General features: G+C 36.6%; 1 protein-coding gene and 1 long non-coding RNA gene across 8 annotated transcripts in view; one reads left to right on the forward strand and one right to left on the reverse strand.

The window, feature by feature from the left end:
• LOC106025540 (uncharacterized) overlaps window positions 1–11,192 on the reverse strand; it is a 31,858-nt gene extending 20,666 nt beyond the window's left edge. For 3 of the 4 annotated variants that reach the window (XR_010048963.1, XR_010048965.1, XR_010048966.1), the window contains exon 1: window positions 1,658–11,192. This is a non-coding gene — a long non-coding RNA (uncharacterized LOC106025540). The remainder of the gene's footprint in view (window positions 1–1,657) is intronic. The other variant, XR_010048964.1, reaches the window with a different exon arrangement.
• Lrrc8c (leucine rich repeat containing 8 VRAC subunit C) overlaps window positions 1–20,196 on the forward strand; it is an 81,943-nt gene extending 61,747 nt beyond the window's left edge. For all 4 annotated transcript variants that reach the window (XM_063253913.1, XM_005007809.4, XM_003479153.5 and 1 more), the window contains one exon: window positions 13,626–20,196. In XM_063253913.1, coding sequence (XP_063109983.1) covers window positions 13,626–15,899 — 2,274 coding nt within the window. In that variant the 3' untranslated portion in view covers window positions 15,900–20,196. The remainder of the gene's footprint in view (window positions 1–13,625) is intronic.
• Window positions 20,197–23,333: the final 3,137 nt, after the last annotated feature.

Below are 23,333 nucleotides of genomic sequence, written 5' to 3' on the forward strand. Positions count from 1 at the left end.
TATGAAATGAATTATTTCATCTCAAAAGAAGGTCTCTAGAAGCTAGCACTTCTAGATTTTCACTACTCCTGATTCTGCAAATGTGTGTACTGGTTTGTTGTTTGGCAGGAGACTGTGTTCACTCACCCAACATTATTATCTACTTACTTCATGCCAGGAAAGGAAAACAAAACATGGTGCCTGTCCTCAAGGAGCTTACTGGTGCTTAGCCTTTTACTTGTTCTGTGTAGTAGTGACTTAGGAAGTTCTACCAGGCGAGTGACATATAATCTTCCTCAAGCACAGGCATTTTCTGGTGATGTATAACCAAGTGCTTAAAGTCTGGTTTTTAATTTCTATCAATGAAATCCATAGAAAATGTACTATTTATAGACTATCACTGAGGAAATTCATAAATGTAAAGACCCTGGAGGTAAATGAGAAATTTCTATACTTTCCTCTCAATTTTGCTGTGAACCAAAAACTCCTCTTTAAAAAAAAAAGACTGCAGAAAGAAAAGAAGAACATAGAAACCCCCCCCAAAAAAAAACTCCACAAAAAGGCTCTGAGAATTAATAATCAAATTTGGCAGCATAACGGGATACAAAATCAACACAAAAATCAATAGCATTCCTGTACACTAGTAACACACTCACTGAAAGAAATTAAGGAAATAATACCTTTCACAATAGCATCAAGAAAAATGAAATACTTAAGAATCAATCTCATGAAGGAAGTAAAAGACCTTTATATTGAAAACTTAAGTACTCTGAAAAAGAAGATATCAGAAAATAGATATCCCATTACTGGATAGGAAGAATCAATAGAGTGAAAATGCTCATACTTCCAAAACTGTTAAATAAATTGAATGCAATCCCAATAAAATACCAGTAGCATAACTCACAGGACGAGACAGAACAATCCTAAAATTTATAGGGAACTAAAAAAGAGTTAGAGTAGCAAAAGCAATTCTGAGCAGCATGGGCAAGGCAGGGGGTATTACAATTCCCAGTTTGAAGTTATACTACAAAGCTACCGTGATTAAAAACAACATGGTACTACCAAAGAAAAAGACCTGGGGATCAGTGAAACAAAATAAAAGATACAGAAACAACTCCATGCACATTCAGCTACCTTATCTTTGGCAAAGGGTCCAAATACCTTTACTGAAAGAAAAACAGCCTCTTTAATAACTAGTGCTGAGAAAACTGAATGTCCCCATGCTGAAGACAGAGCATATGTCTCACCATGCACTAAACTAAAAATTGAAACTGATCAAAGAACTAAATATTAATAAAGAAATGCTTATTCTGTTGGAAGAAAAGGTAAAACTCTCAAAGACAATGATTACACAAGAAATACTACAAAGAACAACTGGGATCCTATCAACTTAAAAAGAAACCACCAACAGAGTGAAAAGATAACCCACAGAATGGAAAAGACTTTTACAAGCTACTCAGACAAAAGACGAACATCTAGAATACATAAAGAATTCAAAAACATCAACCCCTCCATTTAAAGCCTCAATCCAAGTAAATAAATATATGAAATAATGCTCATTGTAACTAAAATACAAATTAAAACAACACTGAGATTCCATTTCACTCCAGAAAGAATGGCTACCATCAAGAAATCAATCAATAACAAATGCTGATGGGGCTGTGGGGAAGAAGGTAACCTTCTCCATTGTTGGTGGGAGTGCAGACTGGTGCAAGCACTGTAGAGTGGGGATTCCTCCAGTGGTTCCATTTGATCCAGTGGTACCTTTCTAGGCATATTCCTGAAAAAGTTAAAAGCATCGTATCACAATGATATGTGCATATATATGTTTATAACAGCCTTATTTATTATACCTAAATGTTGGAAACAGTCTATATGCCCATTAACATATGAATGGATAAAGAAAATATGGTGATTATATACAGTGGAGTACTACTCCACAATAAAGAATTAACTTGTTTTTAGGTAAATGGATGCACCTTGAGATGATAATGTTACGTGAAATAAATCAGACATACTAGTTTAAATATTGTATTGTTTCTCATATGTGAGAAACCCAAAAGGTAAATATAGTACATAAAAGATGATACATATTGGGAAGTAGGAAGAACATACTCAAACTGGAAGGAGAATAAGAGAAGAGGAGGGAAGGAATCGAGGAGGGAAATGGAAACAAAGCTTTTGTAAATGGAGAAAAAGAGTTAAAAGGAGGAAAGGGGAAAGGGAAAAAAAAAGAAGACATAATTACGTTTAGGTGCAAATTCCCTAGATCATAATATATGACAAATACAGTGTGTACTAATAGAAGTAATTTTTTAAAGGGAGAAAAGAGGAAGAAAGAAGATAGCGTGTGTACAGCAAGCAGGAAATGATGCCGTGCACTTAGAGATTTGCTTTTCCCTGGTCCCTGGAGACAAGGACCTTGTTTGTTCTGGTGACAGTGATGCAGCATGTGTGGTTCTCACGAATGTCTATTTTTGTGCTCTAGTGGTGATTGCCTCTAAATACACAGCATTATACTTGGAGAATAGCTAAGCTTGTGAATAAGACATTTCCTAAACTCAAAAGCATTTGGATATTCACTCCTATAGAGCCAGCTACCCTGCCTTTTTTGTTCCTTTTTTTCTTTGGCATCAGAGTGTTTTTGTGTTTTGTTTTTTATTTTCAGTAATCTTGAGACAGAAATCTCCATTTTTAGAGTAAATTCTACCACTGATAAGAATAAATATATCTTTTAAGTATGGGTGCCTACTTGTCCTCTAGCATCTTCTTTCTGGGAGATGGTACTTCACTTTGTGCGTTAACCAATAGTGTGATGACATGACCGTTATTTCCCTCCCCTTCTATTTCTGACCTGTTAACCTGGAGATGGGGATCTACAAAGGAAAGAATAACAATCCATCTTCTCAAGCTTTTTCTTTCCTCTCACCAAGTGCAATCTTTTGCTCCTGTCTCTGAAACCTGCAAGATCATAACCTTCTTGTCCTCTAGAGTTTAAAGACCTGAATGGAACCTTCCCTGATTACTCTAAACTGGAGCTCTTATCATGCTTGCATATGGTGGACACACTGCATTCTTTGTGCCTTGTTTGACTTTTCATGTCTCCAACAAGACTGAACAACAAACACTGGTTATATCTCTTGGCTCTTGTGATACCTAGCATATATGCCTAGTAGATACTCAGTAAGTTTTATTTGGCAGAGAATAGCTTGTTCTCTGAAGAAATCTCAGGAATAGGTCCTTGGATGTGTTTCTTGTTACTTCATTCTAAGGTCTGGAGAGGTAATAATCACTTGGTTTGTCTGTCAGATTGGAGGCAAGACTGGACGATCAACTTCGGGTAAACTCTTCGGTAGCAGCTGTAGTGAAAGCTGTCGGGTGAAGAAATGGTGAAGGGAGTTGGAAATTGCCTTTATCTTGCTCTGTCTTTTTGTGGCTCCACTTTATCCATTTAGTTCAAAATTATACCCTAACTAAATAAAGCATTGTCTTTTTAATAAGACACTGTCAAAGAATACTTTGGATCCTAAGATAATCTGCTAGAATAAACGGTACCACCAATTTTATCACACCAGGCAAGTTTTCTCCTTCACTCCCTTTGCTGTGTTGATATGGGCATGACTGTGATTTTAAAATTCAAAATGAAGAATATAAGGGCAGTAGTTCATAGAAAAACAGCCATGGACTTTATTACTGTGGATGTGGGAAACTAAGTATTCATGTACTGTTGGTGGAAAATATGTAAAGAAATTTAGCCTTTTAGGGGAGCAAATAACATGGCAGTGTAAGTTTTCTTTTTCAGTCCCATAACTCTGAGTCCCTGGTCTTCTGATCATGGAGATTGTGGGACCTCAAAGGAAAGTGATCTACAATATCCTACCTAAGGAGGTGTACCTAAGGAGAATCACCCAAAGAAGAAAAATCTCCCAGGCTTTCACAGAAAGCAACTTACAGTCAACAGTGGTCGGAAGTCATCCTGACAGCTGACACTGTCAAGAACTGAGAGGCTGTATACATGGTTCCAAGGCAAATCCTGAGGGGATGTAACTGATCTTGATAGACAGCAAGAGGTTAATTTTATTAGTACAGGTCTCAACTTATTTTGGTCTGAATTTAACTTGGTCTTGAACATCAAAAGACATAAAATAATGTCATAATAAGTTAGACATAGGAAGGAGTTCCAATCATAACCTATTTTGGCAGTTTCCAGCTAACCCAGTAATTGATCACCATTCTGGACAATCAAGAATAAATTACAATAATATCTGTAAGAAATCCTAACTGCTGCTATTACAGAAACGAAAAAGGGGGATATATTGGGGCCACAAATTCACAATGGCTAATTTTGTATACTTCTCTAAAGGATAAATGGAGGTTTGGGATTATGGTATCATTCTTTTGAGACTTCCAATTAACTCTTGGGATGGGCCATCCTCTCCCACCCACTAAGACTAAAATAAGACTATAAAGATGAAAAAGAACACTCCAGAGCAAGATTCTTCTTAGCATAAGATCATCTTTCCATCTTGGGACTTCCCAGCATTATCTGTTGCCCGCAGTGTTATCAACGTCTGAATCTTCAGCCACCCCAATCTGGAATCTGCCACCAGCCCCTCCTATCATTGAATATACCCATTGCATTGTACACACCCAATAAATACTGGCTGGTTTGGAGTATCAGGGTATTTTCCCATTCTGAGGCAGTGACCTCCCAGATGCCCATCATGCATTACTTTTTAAAGTTTTCCTTGTTTGGCACTATCCAAGCATATTTTTAATTTTGCTGATTTGGCATAACTTTAATTTGTCCTGACAAAATTTATATTGAAATACACGTGCCGTTATAGAAAAGCTGGTAAAATATTATACTTCAAAACACTCTTCTGTTCACATATAGCCATAATAGATAAAATATAAAAAGAGATAACAAAAACACATACATAGACCCGAACACCAGATAAGCATTTTGTGGAATGCAAATGCAGCTGAATCAATTGCTGGGCTGTCATCCAAAACTAAGTGGTAACAGCCAGAAGCTCAGCTCCTGCCAGTAAAGAGAACTATAAATGCATCAAGCAAGATAAGAGGCCGCAGCTTGGTCACTCTTTGAAGCCAGTGCTCACGCTCCCAAAAGGAAACTGAGAAGAATACTGATTAACTGGGCACTGGACCTGACCATCTGGGGTGCTTCCCACCCAGGAGGTCACTGAGCCTGCCCCCGTCTCCCCACCATAAAACCCAGTGATTCGCTGAGAGCTGCAGCTAAGTGCAGGAAACCATAAAATCACACACAAGAGAGACTGGAAAATAACGCCCCACTCAGAATGTGTCTGCCACTCATGAAGAAAACTGCTAAGAAAGGTAATCATTGAATTTAGAACTTGGAATACTGGATTCACTCAAGGTGAACCAAGTTTCAGAATAGCTGACAATAAATGGAAAATAAATGTATCTAGAGTAGTCAGAATGATAAAGTCATGATATTAAAAGGTAAGTAGATATGACTGAAGAGCAGGTGAATACAAAAAAATTTAGGTATTGGAAATCAAAGGTTCAGTGGGGGATGGGGATGTAGTTCTATGGTACATCCATGTGGTGCTGGATTCAGCCCTAGCACAAAAAATAAATGAATAACTAATGTTAAAATATGAACTGATAGAACAGCTATATTGTATTTAATTACAAAAAGAAGTAATGAATTAGACAGGATTCTGACTTTACCCACCCAGAGCTCAGCACAAACATAAGAACACACACAGTGTGTCTACAGGAAGACAGACTGTATTTACTTAGGTCTAATAGGAGTTGTGTACGAATGGATGGAGCAATTTTTGAAGCAAACTTTGAAGAAGTACTTGCTAATTTTCCAAAATTGAAGAAAACCTGATCCTTGGCTTTAGGTATGGAATAAGATGAATCCATATATTCTTAAAATTAAAGTGAAACTGTAGATAAATTACTGGTAAAATTTGAAAAGCAACCATAGAGAAAGACTGCCTCCTATAAAACAAAATCAAATTGATAGCAAGTCTCTCACCAGCAAAATTATAAGCGAAGAGAAAACGCTGAGGGGAGATTACTTTCAACACAGAACTTTATAACTTACCAAACTTTTTTTCAAGAATGAAAGTAATAGACATTTTCAGATCTCCAAAGCATATGAGTTTCCCATCCTCAGAGACCCTTATTAAGAATAATGAAAAGATAAAAACACTTCAAAGAGAAAATAAACACAGAGGAAGCATAGAATTCAAGAGAATTAGTGGACACCTGCTTTAATATATAACTAATCGCAATCAACTACAGATTGTAAAAAAAATTGTATTTCAAAAGAAAGCTAAAAGAAACTGGGGACCACAAAATGGCATTGTTCCATGGATTAACACTCTGGAAAGGAAAATGACAGGCAACCTCTTGAAGAATAGAAATACAATCTATACTTTTTTTTTAGTTTTTAAGTTTTTATCGGTACCGGGGATCGAACTCAACTACTGCCTGCTTGCAGGTGCTTACGCCACTGAGCTAAATCCCCAGCCCTACAATCTATACTTCCTCACTAAAGAGGGCAAGAAGAGTGGTGAGAGATAAGAGATGTGGAAAAAGTTACCAAGGCAACCGAAGACAAAAAGGAGAAAATTAGTATAAATAAAAATTTTAAATTTAAAAGTAAGTCCAAGTACCCATATATGAATAAGCAAATAATGTATTTGATTGTTTACTCATAAAAAAGAAGTGATTAGTTTGGACTTTTAAAAATCACAAAAGTTAAAAATAGAGACTCACATATAATACATAAAAGTACCAGGAAAAAGTATGGAGCATGTTAATATTGGGCAGCATTTAACCTTCCCATCTTCAAGAATGCTCCCTTTTAGGGGCCAGGAATTTAGTTGAGTGGCACAAGCACCTGCCTGGCATGTGCAAGTTGGTAAGTTTGATCCCCAGTACCATAAAAAAATGCATCCTTTATCTAAACAATGTTGTCTTTGAGTTGTAAGACTCGTAGTCACCACTACTGATAGGGAAGCAGAAGCATCTCAACACATTAAGGAATCCTAGAATAGCACTGACCTCTATAATGAACTTGCAGACGCACCCTAACCTTTGATCTGTTCTGTGCCCTTATCTGGTTTTTCCAGTGTGCCATGTAATATCAGACAATATCTAATCTTTGGTGACTGGCACATTTTTAAATAGCAAAATTGCCTTCATGCACTCCATCTGGGGAGTGTCTTTTAAGAAACTGTACTGCATCTGCAATACATACTTCTGCGGCTCCCAGAAAGAAATAGATTTCCAAATGCCAGTATGTTAAAATCTCCAAGACATCCTATCAAAGTGGAAAGTCACTACATATATATGAATTGCAGAAATAACAAAGAACAGTAAAATCTCATTTGTTTACATATCGTATGTATGTAAATGCACAAATACAGATCTGGAATAGGATCCACCAGACTTACCAGGACTCACTGAACCATGGCATGAGGGTAGGGAGCCCTCTACCTTCTGTGTTCAAAACTAATGTTTTAAAAGAAGAGACAAAATTTTGGTAGCAAAAATAAATAGGTGTAACTTAACAGTGAATATACAAAATCCATGAGGAAAACTATAAAACACACTTGAAAGACAAAATTAAATGTAAACAAACACTATAAAATTTATAGTAATTTCTTCAGTTAATCTATAAAATGTAATCATAATAAAAATATCACCAGGGTTTTTTTTTCTGGATGTAGAGGAATTGATTATGAATTTCTTTATGAAAAGCAAGCATAAATTTGGGCCCTTCTCGCACTCATTTCTGATTTACAAATGTTTCTCCTTGTTTGACCTTTGAAGAGTTTATTGTTCTTGTGCCCCTAACCTAACAAACTGACAGTAGTAGAGACTGCAGCCTGATGGCCTCTCCAAGAGGTACATGCAGATCTCCCCAGCACTCACATTTACCAGAGGCGTCATTTATAGCTCTTACATGTACTAGATAAACTGGTCCTTATTTATGTTGGTCTATCTTTGTTATTTCAAGTGGTTTCTCTGAAGCTAAGTGATTTTGTTTTGTTTTAACTTCTGTTTAGACAGCCCTGCAGTATCTCATACATGTGACTGTGATACCTTCTCCACTGGCTGTCACCAGTGGAGTCTGCTTTTCGCCATGATGCTTCTTTGGCAGTGGCCCAAATAAGTAGATCCTACTTTTATATCATCACAGTATGTTACTTAAATGTCCCCCCTAAGCCTTATCCAGTCATGAGAGGTAGCTTTTCAGAGGTGGCTGAATCTAGAGTTTGTGAATGATTGGGGTTCAATGCTGGAATTAAGAATGTGAGTGCTACAATTACTCTAGGGTAAGTGCAAACAACATAAGGGACAGAAAGAGGCTCATCCCTTCCCTCTATTGTTGGTTTCACTGTGTTCTGCCACCATGAATGGTTGCCCTCTGCCATGTGCCAACCTGCCTTAAAGCCAGTTAATTATGGACTGAACTCTCTACAAACTGAGCTAAATAAAATTTCCTCCTTTAACTCTGAGTGTCAGGTCTTTTGTCTCAGCAATGAGAGAAAAGTAACTAAGACAGATTCTGTCAAAAGACACAATTCTAACAAATTTAATTGTAGATCTAATTGGCTTTTATTTGGGATTCATGAATTGGGGCAGCCTCTGCTCTACATAATAAAAGGAGAGCTGCCACTGGGCATTAGCAAAACCATGGGGTGTGAACCATAGAGAAAAGGCTGACTGGTTAAAGGTTACTTCAGGTTAAGCAGAGGGGACTTTCTTACTATGCTCCCCTAGATTAGAGAAACTCATCTGTTTGTGATTGGCTTCCTTCACATTTCAATAGCTTGAGTAACTCTATTTTGCTTTCAAATCAGTATTTTGCTTTGAATATCAGTATTTACTGAGAGGCATTCAGGAATCCAATTTTAGTGAATCCGTTTCATCCAATCTTTGGATATCTTTTCCAGAAATACCATGTAAATATTATCACAGTCATAGATCAATTTTACATGTACATTGCTTTGTCAAAGAACTTCAATTGTGAGACCTTTTATATACTTTTGTAAACTGGGTATCAGCTGCTCCTAAAGATGTAGAAAATGTTAAACCCTAGTCCAATACCCTCTCACAGTTTTGGCCCACTCCTGGAGAGATTCAGTTTTTGAGGTATCAATTTCTGCTTCCATGGAAATAATTTAGATAATAGATTTTTTGGCACTCATAAGCAAACTTTTCTCTTCTGTACAGTTCTGATTCAGGCTTGAAATTTGCTGTGGTTTCTACAGTAGTCATTCATAAAAATGTGTATGTATGTGCATATAGCAGATTTTACTAAAGATTTGGAGATTAAAAGGTAATAGTTAAAGAAGTAAACAGTATAAAAAACAAAACAAAACAAATGAAGAGTGCATACTCCAGGCATCTGTTATGTTGCTTGACCTATTGTTCTTCACGCCTAGTCTCCTTGGCTTTGTTGGCTTATCTTTCTGTATATCCAAGCCTGTTCCTCCCAATGGAGAGGAAGTAGTTTTACCATCTCTTTGTACCTGGACTTTACCTGCCCCTTTCTGTTGATAATTCACCTTCCTCTGTTTACCTCTCTTTATCCCACATTTACTTATTTTTCATAAAAACATGATTTCAGATTTTTTCTTTTGGCTTTTGAGACAGGATCTTGCTGTGTAGCCCAGGCTGGCCTTGAACCCATAGCTCCCAGGGGCTGGCATTAGAGGCATGTACCACCACGCCTGACTCCCAAGAAGAATTTTCATACTAGCTTTTAGGGTATTAACTTTCCTCACCTTGATATATTTTGAGTCAGGTTCTCTTCTTAATTTTGCTTTTCAATTCTCCCCCCCCCACACACACACACACACACAAGCACACCCTCCTTCACTCTGCACAAACAATACTATGTATGTAGCTCTATACTCAAGCCTTTTTCTCCAAAAGCAGCCTGAGTGGTAGAACTGTTCCATGTTATGACTGGTAAGGATCTAAGTCTCAGGCAGGGGTTACAAGGAACTGTATGTAGTCATGGATTTTCCTCCTGCTCATCCCCCAAGAACTCCTCTTAGTCCTGCATCAGTGGCTCAAATATGAGACCCTATAATTACTCTCTGGAAATGTGTAATGCAGCTTGTTTCTTTTGCATCCTAATTTTTACATCAGTGGATAAAGGGAAAGAAGGGTGGTACAGGTTTAACTCCTCAAACTTCTCCAAAGGGCAGAAAAAACAAAGCAAAAACTTTCAGGTTTCACAGGCTGCTGTTATTTTCAGAGACAACAGGAACTCTATCTCCTCTATCTCCCACTTCCCTCTCCTGCACTTTTTTTAGGAAGTCTGTTTTTCTTGATTTTTTTTCTCAATTTGAACATAGTTTTGAAAATATTGATCCTTTCCCCAGGCCCTCTTAGTGTTGCAGTGTTCAGAAGTACTGTTTCTACAACATGAAGGGAGACTTACTTCCTCCTGTTAAAATTCTGTCCTGTTGACTGCTGGACTCACTCACCTGGTAGCTGACCCTTTTCATAGTCCTGGGCTAGCCAGTCAGTCTTGGCCATTCTTTTAGTCACCTATTGGGAGCCACTTGTGCAAAAGTCTTCAGAGTATGTTCTCTCAGCAACATGAACAGTTGCTATTCTTAGTGACTAAATTCCAGTATTTCTTTTTTACTCAATGGTTTTTGGGAAAATAGTTTTTATCTTCCTGGAATTTGAGCAGGAATATTTCAAAATTTTTATCTTCATAAAGCCTGAAAGAAAAATATAAAATTTGATAAGTCTCCATATTGCTGTCCTGCATTGGGCAGTTCCCTATAAGCCATCATAACTGAAATTTAGCAAGACAAAATGATTGTATGGAGTGGTGGAAGAATGCTATGCAGAAGACAGCTTTAAATTTCTGTTGTGCCATTTCTAGCTGTATCAGTTTGTACACATCCTCTAAATCTCCTGAACCTTGGTCAAGTTCTTTTCCTACAGAATGGGAACGATGTGACCTACCTTACCCACAAATTGGCTGCCTTTGTACAACATAGTAAAAGCACCCCATCATGCACACATAATTCTAGGTATGTGCACCTAAGTGAAGGGAGCACAAATCAGAGTTTAGCCTATACCTGTCCCTCCCTGAGCGTGGCACCATGGTACAGGGTACAACCTGAAATCCTATGCCATAGCCAAGATGGCCCACAGGACCCATCATTAGAACCAAGTCTGTGGGAGGCATGGGGACAGTCTGCCTGGTCACTTGGCAGGGACTTAGCACCTTAATAAGGTGCCTGCTTTTTTTTCTCCTGACTAATCTTGCTTTACACATTTTGTGTTTTTATCACGTTGTTAACTGTCATATTAACATACTAGCTCAAGGGTGTCACTCTAGGAGAATGTGTTCAAGGAAATGCATTCCTTTTCCCTGATGGTCTCTGGCCTCTACCTTCTTCCTACTTCCCAGATTACTGGAGGATTAAATAAGACCAAGAATGGGAAAGCATCACCTAAATTTCTTAATTGTTTCTCTTTATATCTCAAGATAAATTTGAGGTATTCTGCCATGTGCCTAGCCATTTTCCTACTACTTTCTCTTCCAGAGATTTCCAAAGTAGGGTGTTTGACCTCCAAAAGGTAAGCAGCATGCTTCATTGAAATGTAACACATAAGTGAAAATTTTCATTTATGTATGTTTTAAACTTAATGAGAAAGAAACTAAGCTTTTCCAATTCTTGCCGTATTGATTGCTATATGGATTTAAACCTACACATATCAGGTGAATATGCTCAACTTTTTTTCTGATACTGGAAAGTGACAAATGTTTGAAGTTATTGTTAATTCTGACATCTGTCTCTCTTCTGCATGTAGTCATTCATTATTCTTCTTTGCCTTTGTTTTATTTAAATTGTCAGTACTTACCTCTTGCTTTGCTTTCCAGGACAAAGTGTTATAAATTGGATAGCAAAGCATGTTTCTTTCTCTAGCCTCATTTCTTGTTATATGCACAGGAGATGGGAAGAAGTAAGCTTTGTCCATAAAATGTGAAATATTTGTATAAATAATTCATTATTTAGAATAAAGTCAAATTTGGTTCCTTTGGTTTAATTCTAGAAATCTTATTAAATAAAAATGTAGGCTGAGTCCACATAGCCCTGCGCTAGCTAACATTAGTTATGTCACTCTTTATCTTACTAAGAATAATGGGAATAATGAGAGTACCTGACTCAGCAGATTAAGATGACAGTTAAAAGAATTAATAGCTATGGCATTATGAGAATAGAGATGATTGCATACTGAGCACAGCATAAGTGTGCTGTTTTCATCACTCTCATCACCATCTTCATCTCCAGGAACAATGTCCTTCACACATAGGCCAATACAATCCTTAACTGCAAGGACCAGCAGTTGTTCTGGGTTCATTCGTTTTCTCAAAAAATATATATTGAAAAAAAGAAAAAATATATATATATATATTGGTGGTCTCCTATGTACTGGATACTTAAGTTGGGTGATTCACTCCACTGTCAACATTGTGCTTTTGTCTTATGCGTTATAGTTCCCTTGGCACCAGCTTGTCACCTACCATGACATAGAGGTAAATTTTGCAGTGAGTTCTGTTTCTTTCCACTGCTGTAATCAAAATAAAAAGCTTTGATATAGGAACATTACTAAACATTTTGCCCTTGCAGAATCACCAAACACTGTGGATTTCCAGCCCTTTGACTTTTTGTAGTACAGTGGACTTTCTCTGAATTATTTATTCCATATGTCATTGGTATACTCGTTGGTTATTATTCTCACTTTGAACTGTTTGCTTATTGTTCAAATTGTCCCACTTACCACTGCTTCTTATTCCTCCAAGATGATACAAGGTACATTCCACCTTACTCAATCTCAACTTTAAAAACAGTAAAAACAGTATTCTCCCTTCCCCAAATTTAAACCTGATGAAACTTCTTGACATTGTTACAGCATAATATTCTTTTCATCATACTAAACATTGGTAAAGGGATAGAGATTCTCAATATTGTACAAAAAGCTAGCAAATTTAGACAATGGTTTTACTGTTGAACACTTCTGTATTATTTCTTTCTCTGAAGAAATTGTTTTTATGAAATCTTAGCAGAATTCTCATTATATTAAAGCTATTCATATTAATCTATGCATATAGTCCAGGGTATGTATAGAAAGAAAAGGAGAAATAATAGGAATTTTTCCATACTTTTTTCTAGTCCTTTTACTGCATGTGTAAAAACCAACAGAATACTGAAAGCTATGCAGACCAGAATTGAATCTGATTGGTGATGCACTTTCTATACTAATGATTGATTCTCTCCATCTTCAGTGAGAGAAGAAATGCAAATTTTTAAGAAAGTAAATGTTCTCTAAGTACTCACTTTGTTTTGATTTGTACATCCCGACAAAGCTGCTGTTTTATGTCATAACTTAGATGTGATGAACAAAGTCAGACATTTCATTTTTTTTTTTTAACATACGAGCTAAGAATAAAACCTTGGTGCTGGAACTGAACATTATATTTTCCAGGCAGAGGAAATGGACATTTATTGGATGTTATTGCTGCTTTCTTTACACTAATGACATTATGAAAGCTTTGAGTAATATAATTTGAAAATACTAATTCTGTGTTTCAGGTCATGCAAGACAAAATAATCTGCCTTCCAAAAAGAGTGCAGCCTGCTCAGAACCACTCATCTGTGTCGAATGTCTCTCAAGCAGTTACCAGTACCACCCCACTGCCTCCACCCAAGCCATCTCCTACCAACCCTGCCACTGTGGAAATGAAAGGGCTGAAGACAGACCTGGATCTTCAGCAGTACAGTTTCATAAACCAGATGTGTTATGAGCGAGCCCTGCATTGGTATGCCAAGTATTTCCCCTACCTTGTGCTCATCCATACTCTGGTCTTCATGCTCTGCAGTAACTTTTGGTTCAAATTCCCTGGATCCAGCTCCAAAATAGAACATTTCATCTCCATCTTGGGAAAGTGTTTTGACTCTCCCTGGACCACACGAGCTTTATCTGAAGTATCTGGGGAGGACTCAGAAGAAAAAGACAACAGGAAGAACAATATGAACAGGTCCAACACCACCCAGTCTGGTCCAGAGGGCAGCCTGGTCAACTCTCAGTCTCTAAAGTCAATTCCTGAGAAATTTGTGGTTGACAAATCTACAGCAGGGGCTCTGGATAAAAAGGAAGGCGAGCAAGCAAAGGCCTTATTTGAGAAAGTAAAGAAGTTTAGGCTGCATGTAGAAGAAGGTGATATACTCTATGCTATGTATGTTCGCCAGACTGTACTCAAAGTTATCAAATTCCTCATCATCATTGCATATAATAGTGCTCTGGTTTCCAAAGTCCAGTTTACAGTGGATTGTAATGTTGACATTCAGGACATGACTGGATATAAAAACTTTTCTTGCAATCATACCATGGCACACTTGTTCTCAAAACTCTCCTTTTGCTACTTGTGCTTTGTAAGTATCTATGGATTGACATGCCTTTATACCTTATACTGGCTATTCTACCGCTCTCTAAGGGAATATTCTTTTGAGTATGTCCGGCAGGAGACTGGAATTGATGATATTCCAGATGTGAAAAATGACTTTGCTTTTATGCTTCATATGATCGATCAGTATGATCCTCTTTATTCCAAGAGATTTGCAGTGTTCTTATCTGAAGTCAGTGAAAACAAATTAAAGCAGCTAAACTTAAATAATGAGTGGACTCCTGATAAGCTGAGGCAGAAACTGCAGACAAATGCCCATAATCGACTGGAATTGCCTCTTATCATGCTCTCTGGCCTTCCAGACACTGTTTTTGAAATCACAGAGTTGCAATCTCTAAAACTTGAAATTATTAAGAATGTAATGATACCGGCCACCATTGCTCAGCTAGACAATCTCCAGGAACTTTCTTTACACCAGTGCTCTGTCAAAATCCATAGTGCAGCTCTCTCCTTCCTCAAGGAAAACCTCAAAGTTCTGAGTGTCAAGTTTGATGACATGAGGGAGCTGCCTCCCTGGATGTATGGGCTGCGGAATCTGGAAGAGCTCTACCTTGTTGGCTCTCTAAGTCACGATATTTCAAAAAATGTCACTCTTGAGTCTCTGAGAGATCTCAAAAGCCTTAAAATTCTCTCTATCAAAAGCAACGTTTCCAAAATCCCTCAGGCAGTGGTGGATGTCGCCAGCCATCTCCAGAAGATGTGCATACACAATGATGGCACTAAGCTGGTCATGATCAACAACTTAAAGAAGATGACCAATCTGACAGAGCTAGAACTGGTCCACTGTGACCTGGAACGCATTCCTCATGCAGTGTTCAGCTTGCTCAGCCTCCAGGAACTGGATCTGAAAGAAAACAACCTTAAATCTATAGAAGAAATTGTGAGCTTCCAGCACTTGAGGAAGTTGACAGTACTAAAACTGTGGCATAACAGCATCACCTACATCCCAGAGCATATAAAGAAACTTACCAGTCTGGAAAGACTGTCCTTTAGTCACAATAAAATAGAGGTGCTGCCTTCCCACCTCTTCCTATGCAACAAAATCCGATACTTGGACTTATCCTACAATGATATCCGATTCATCCCACCTGAAGTTGGAGTTCTACAAAGTTTACAGTATTTTTCCATCACTTGTAACAAAGTGGAAAGCCTTCCAGATGAACTCTACTTTTGCAAGAAACTTAAGACTCTGAAGATTGGGAAAAATAGTCTATCAGTACTCTCACCAAAAATTGGAAATTTACTATTTCTTTCCTATTTGGATGTCAAAGGGAATCACTTTGAAATCCTCCCTCCTGAACTGGGCGACTGCCGGGCTTTGAAGCGAGCCGGTTTAGTTGTAGAAGACACTCTCTTTGAAACTTTGCCCTCTGATGTCCGGGAGCAAATGAAAGCAGAATAACTTAACTTTTCATCAAAGTGTGACTGAAACACACTTCTACCAAATACAATATAAATAATTAGGTAGTCTTAATGCCTTTTTTTTTTCTTTTTCACACAAAATGTACACACTGAGTGAGGAGTATGTATTTTTAATAAAAATTTAATTGTATTTTTCAATATTAATATTTTAAAGGGTTTTTTTTGTCTTGAAACCTAATGGTGTTATTGTTTTCTACTTATAGAAACAGATGGTTCTATCTATGTTTTGGTTTTGTTTTGTGTTTTTCAGTTCACTGTTATGAAAGGGAGGGAATTATAAGTTGCATGCATTTGGCACATTGTAAATGGATGAAGGTATTTTTTGCCAAGGTCATTTCTAGATTGTTCACACCTGTACATGGTCCTTACTTTTGTTTTCATCATGTGTGCACCACGGAATCTGTGCTAATTATTTTAATATCAGTTGTCTTCTTTGCCTGAGTCTTTTTTTCTACAGGAAATTTTTCTCTAGAGCACAAATTCACATAAGTGCATTGTCACAGAGTATTATTTTAATGTTTTCCACCTTTTTCCAATAGAACCCTAAATTGCAAAATTTCATATACCAAACAGTTGTAATTATCCTTAGGCAAGGAGCTTTTAAGTGGGTGAAGAAAGTGATCTTAGGTGGTTTGATCTTAGGCATGTTTGAATTGGCCATTTATAATTTAGCTGATTTGCATTTTTACCAACATTTTTAAAAATATCACTTATAAACTAAATACAGAAGTTCCTTTTCTTTAATTTCAATACTGCTATGTAGCACTAGTGAGCAACCTTAGAGAAATTAGATTTATTTTAGTATGCTAGTAGGTAATTAAATTTAAAAAGCATAGAATTAGAAGTCTGTTTTCTGAGTAATTTAATCATCTTTGATATCCTGATATGTGGATGCATCAGATGGAAAAAATTTCACTACTAAAGTGCTCTGTTACAGCTGGTGTATTCAGGCCCTATCCCTTCCTCAGGGCATGGCAGTAGAAATCTATTCAAATTCTGCCTGTTACATGGAATAATCCACTTTTATATATAGCGATCAATTGCCCAGAAGCTCTCTCTTGCTGTGATGCAAGCATGGAAACTCTACTCTCTGACTATGTATCTCATCTAAAATGGTTCTGTTACTTTCTTAAAAGTACAAAAAACCTGCTAAATGGTGTCACTGAGCAATAATTTTTACCTGATGATCAGCAAGAGCTTTTATTTACCTTTTGTATTTAAAAATCCAACACAGTATGATAGTTGAACTAAATATGTCACTGACTGACCTAAGAAAGTTTTGTAATGTAACAGTAAAAAATAGTAAGATGATTTGGGGTCAAAATGCCGTTTTAAAGAATTGCTTTTGGGGGCTGTGTATGTAGCTCAGTGGTAGAGTGCTTGCCCAGCATGCTGGAGGCCCTAGGATTAATTCCCTAATATGAGAGAAATAAAAAGTGTTTCTTGATCCTGGTTAATTTGCATAATGCTACTTGGAGTTGTACAGAGAAGGCAGCAATGGGAACTGATTGGCAGATACATGTGCTATGTTAAAGTTATAGAATGATGATTTTATATAGCTGACTTAAATAGAAGTGGTGTTGAAATTATAGTAATTTTAAATAGTAACTTGGTTATAATTCTCATATGATAAAAATGTTCAATTCTACAATATTGGAATCCTGAGCATGAAGTGTTGTATTTAGAAACAGGCCTGCTGCTTTAAAACAGTTTGTTGGCAGATTGTCTATGGTGGTGCATGACTAAAATACTGTACTGAAAAGTAAGCTTGGATAAGTGAGAGACAACACTGAGTGTACTGCTTTTTTCTGGACTAAAATTTATAATTATTTTATATGTCACCCTTTAAAAAGGGATTTGTTCAGGTTAAAAATCATATTTACACTGAAATTTTTACTTGGTATTAACTAATAATCTCATCTGAGTACAAAACTGAACTAGGTCACTGAAAATTCTTTTATCACTTGCTCAAAATTCCAAAAGAATTTGTTTTCTTAATGATTTTGCAAGCTGACCCCCAACTGAAGTTGTAAATAACATCAATATATGACTTTATGTTTTAACTAAGAAGATCTTTCTAATAAGTTTTATAACAATTCAAAAGTCTCAAACTTAATTTTGAATCTAAATTTTTTGACTAGCCCTGTTTAATTTTGTAATTTTCGTTCACATTCTTAAGTAAAAGGCATCCAACTACTATTTAGCCTTTCAATGGGAATCTCAGGTAAATGAACTGCTGACTTTTCTAAAGTTCTTTCATTGATCAACTCAGTGTATAAGGGATAGTTACTTAGTCACTTTCTGTGTTCTACAAGTGCTCTTGCTAAAAAGGAACAACTAACTTCTACAGCCTCTATAGGATTCATGAGAAATTGCATATAAAAACACCATATGTATCCTTCACTCCATTGACTGCTTGAATTTCATGAGAGATAAGCTTTTTGGTCAGTTTTAATGGTGAAATACAGGACAAACAATTGTTTGGTGATGATCTGGTCGAAAGGGGATGTATAAATGCATTCCAATGAAACCTGCCTAAGAGAACCACACCTCAGAACCCTATTACATTTTCTTGTTGTGGGTTAAGTTGGGTTGGATTTGGTTTTGGTTTTTTTTGTTGTTGTTGTTTTTTTGTTTTTGTCTTTTTCATTTTTATCGGTACTGGGGATCGAACTCACGACCGCCTGCTTGCAAGACAGGTGTTTATGCCGCTGAGCTAAATCCCCAGCCCCGGATTTGGTTTTTAACACAGTATTTTTAACACCAAGCTTCTTGATACAATGAAATCTGTTATTTACGATTTGTAGGCTTTTCCTACTGTTTGCCCATTTCTTTCCCTGCCCTTGTTTTCCAGCTATTTTAATGTGCTATCACAATTTACACAGCAACTTGAGCATCAGGTTTTGTCTGCTGCAAACATTTTGTTCATTTAGAGAAGACTCGTGACCTAGCTCTCAACCCTTTGTGTGGAGGGAGCTAAAGAACCTGAAATCTCCCTTGAGTACCTTGGGATAAGGGAATTTCAAATTCAGTATGGACAAGATGTTAATTTATGATTTCTGGTTTTAAGAAAAACATAATCTTTGCTTCATTAACATTTCCTTCAAAAGGAAATTTGCTGCTTTTTAAAAATTTTTCTACTGTAAGAAAAGTCCATTCTTTCAGGAGATTATTTCTAAGTTCCTACCAAATACCTGATCAACAGTAATGACATGTGAATATTCATGACCCATCACCATGAAAGCTGTCCACAGTACTTCGTAGTACTTAGTACTTAGTAGTGAGCCGGTAGGATAAATGTCAATATAATTCAGTTTGTTTTAAGAGAGCAAACTAAGATTCAATTAATTTACCTATAAACACTGAATGTGTAGTGCTTTTCAAAGATTTCACATTTGGAGTTAGAGCTTCATAACTTGGGACAGGGTTCTCTACTAATCTCAAATAGTAAAACAATATGTATAAAGAATTTTCTCATAATTTTTTTTTTTAATCACTGGGGATTGGACCAAGGGCTTTTGCAACTAAGCTGCATCTCAGCCTCTTTTTCTTTTTCTATTTCTTTTTTTTTTTTTTTCTTTTGACATAGTGTCTCACTAAATTTCTGACTTGCCCAGGCTAATCTCAAACATTGTATCCTATTGCCTCAGCCTCCCAAAGTGCTATGATTACAAGCATGTGCCACCAAACTTAACTTCCTCTTTTCTTCTCTATTTGGAAACATGGTAAGAAAGCTTGAACAGTCTCAGCCAGAATCAGATTCAAACCCAGTGTTATGCTTCTAATAGTTTTATGCCAGCCTTCCAAACTAGTGCACACTACTGTTCCAGTGGTATTCACTGGTAATATGGCATCTTTGCTTTTACTTGGGAGAGGTAGAGAAGAATCTCCTCCTGTCTCAACCAGAAGTTCTTGATGGGAGATGTAACTTTGAACAACTCAATTTCGTGGCTATGTCAAAGAACACTTCCTATGCATGATTTTTAGTCTGGTATAAACTTCTTCTAAGTACCTCTCCCTCTACCACCTTACTCTGCTTTTTATTGGGGTTGACACTCATGCCTTATATGCTCACTCAGTTTTCCTTTTGCCACTTGTTTACTCACTGTATGAGTTAGGATTGTGTCAAATGCTAACAAAACCTCTAAGATTGTCAAGAAAAGACTTGAAAGTTGATTTGTCATCATGTATTCTCATGATAAAATGTCTTAATGTTATTTGGCTATGTAGTACATAGAAACAGAAAACAACAAATAAAGTCATTTTTTACAACTTAACATTGAGATTTGTCTCATTTTGATTGAAGTCATGTTTATCTTTTACATTTCTTAAACTATTACTAAGGTTCCCTGTGTTCTGCTGGAAATCAGCTGTGTACATTCTTTTACTTTGTGTTGAGCTAGTTTCTGTAATTGTGACTAATTATTTCCTTCCTTAATTCACTGTACTGCATCTACCTAAGGTGCCCCTGGAGTTTCATTTGGGTAATTAGTGCTGTAATGTCTAATCTAGAGTGCAATTTTTGTGCATTTGCCAGATCAAATTGTACAATAGCTGTCCAGCTCTGCTTTCAGTAAATACTCTTACAGTAATGATGGTGGTTACTTAAAGGAATCAGAATGGCTCTGCACAGCGAGGAGGCCTCCCTTAATTAACCACATTCACTTTGCCTTAGGGAAGCTAGCTCTCTGTAAGAAAAATCTATGTACCAAGGAAATTTTGACTGGTAACTCAAGGCTAAATTGTCACTATGTATTCGTGTGTGTGTGTGTGTGTGTGTGTGTGTGTGTGTGTGTATGTGGGTTTTTGTTTCTTTTTTTTACTAATAGTCAATTCTGGAGAAGGACAGTTGAAATGAAGAAGGACGGTGAATGTGGGAGACAGGCCATGTAAATGTATATATCAGAAAGAGATCTGAGTAAGAACTCTGGAGAAGTGGAGATGAACTGGGAGCACAATAGATTCAAGACACAGGACAATTTCAGTGCATTATACACAGAAGAAAATGACTGCCCACTGCCACCGTCCACTGTTGTATTTCCTGGCCTTTTGATTTGTATGGAATATTGATATAAATGACTTTAGCAACTTATTGTTATTGACTAGCCAGATACAAGGTAAGCATTTTGTTTGGAGGAGAAGTAAACTTATAAAGTGGAAGTCACTGAAGTTAATTTGAGACTCAGGAATTTAAACTCCTGCCTCAAACCCTACATATTTCTGAATGTAAATTTCAATGTCATTCTAAACATCCAGTAGGAAAAAAGGGAGAAGCTGCTCATGAGCCACGTTATTTCCTGGTGTATAAGTCTGTGAATACAGGTTATGCTTTAGGTTTGATATTTGTACATAGTTGAACACAAAGTATAGATATATGATCAGGTATACCAAAAGAACGAGTATTTTCTGAGCTTGAATATTTTGCATAAAAGTTACCAGACAGGCATCATCAAATATCTAAAGCTAGTCAGTCATGACTTCTAACTAATTTAATTTATGAATTCTATCAGTAAAATTTGGGAATAAGATTAATTTTATTGTTTTAATCCTTTAATATATTTTATTTCAACTCATTACAACTCATACATCTAGACATACACTTTTTTAAAAAACTGTTAGATGTTTCCTTTTGCTTCGTTTTGTGGTGCTAGAGAACAAAATCGGGACCTCAAGTGTGCTAGGTAGTCATTCTACCACTGAGCTACATTTCAGATCCCGGGCAAGACAGATCTTGAGAAGAGTGACAAAGCAGAGGCACTTTGTAGGTCTGCATTTCGTATTTCCTCTATGGTTCTCCTGGTACAAAAAAACTCCCCAAAAGACAAAATTGCAACATTTCCTCACTTTGAACTATGAAGACTTTGGGGAGTCGATCGTAAATCATGTAATAGGTTTCATATAAATCATGTGATAATCTTGTTAAAATCATGCTCGATAATTTGGATTGTTTTGAACATGTTTCTTAGACTGATTCAGTTCAAACGTAATTAAAAACCAATGCAAAAGCAAGATGTATTCACTGTGCAACTGAAGAACAAATGTTGAAAAATTTATAATACAGATGCTGAGTTCCATTTGTGCCTGCTGAGTTGTTTGTATAAACTCTATTTCTTAGTGATTTAAATTTCTTTATGAAAACTACTTTATAGAGCAGCCAATCTCAGTAAAAGTTTGAAAGGCTATGTACAACAATGATCTCTAAATGGAAACCAAACTTTTTTTCCATAGGGGCAGGGCCTTTCTGTCAGCCTTTCTAACAGGAAGTCAGTTTGTTCAAAATTAGAAGACATATTTTTTCTTGACTCTCCCCACGTTATAACCTCTGGTGGTGTTATGACTCATAAGCCTTCCTGGTAGTCACACTCAGCCATAACAATACAGGCATGCTAACGGATTTACTTGTTTTATGCCTGGAGAAACAAAGACAGGATGTTGACATCCTTTACTTTAGTGAAGAAGTATTTTAAATGAATTCACACTGTGAAACTGAACACTAGAGATTCCACTTCAGTTAAAACAGCTCTACACATTTAGCTACACAAGTATTTGTTAAATCCAGGTAACCTTTTAAAAAAATTCATGCCAAATGGAAATGTGAGCAATGCCTGAGGGATTAAATTCCTGATTTAATAAATTAAGGCTATGATGGTGGGAAGTGGTGCCAGGGTGGGACCTGCCTTAGCAGGCAGCCTCCTCTATAATTCAGGATGATTTGTTCAAATTCTACCAATATTAAAACAATCAAATCTCAAGTACTCTATAGTAAACCAGCTAGATAATTATTGTAACTCTGTAACTCAGAAACTGCTAATGAATGGTGAGTGCATTAATCATAAATCTGATCAAGAATTTGCATAAAGATCATCTAAAATGATTCAAAAGCCATAAGAAAATACAAATAATGATATTCTTAATAGCACTGATCATATTAATGAACATTTATAAAACAAAAGTTGCATTCTTTTTAAAAGTTGTTTTTAAAAATATTTAGAATATTTTAAGAGAGGATTCAGGCAGTACATGCATTTTTAACATGTACCCCAGGGAGGGAAAAAATTATGCACAAATTTATCCAGGACTCTATAACTACTTTAGGCCAAACAATATAGGTTATTATTACTCTATTTATGTTCTTTGATTAGCCAGAGGAACTTAGGTATTCTAAATATTCATGGAAATACCCCTCTATCTTCAGCGCCCTATACTCAAATCCAGCTTAGGGCTGTGCTTGTATTAAAATTCCTCAGATTTCACATAATTAAAAATAAAACAATAAAATCCTGGAGACTTTTTTAAAAGTGTTTTTAAGGCTCACTTAGAGGGACCAGGGATTTAGCTCAGTAGTGTGGCACCTCCCGGACAAGTGCAAAGTCCTGAGTTTGATTCCCAGTGCAAAACAAACAAACAAAAAAAG

The sequence above is a fragment of the Cavia porcellus genome, unplaced genomic scaffold (genome assembly GCF_034190915.1).
Source record: "Cavia porcellus strain 051 isolate PalLab524CR breed Dunkin Hartley unplaced genomic scaffold, mCavPor4.1 scaffold_1, whole genome shotgun sequence".
In the NCBI taxonomy this organism is placed as follows: Eukaryota; Metazoa; Chordata; class Mammalia; order Rodentia; family Caviidae; genus Cavia; species Cavia porcellus.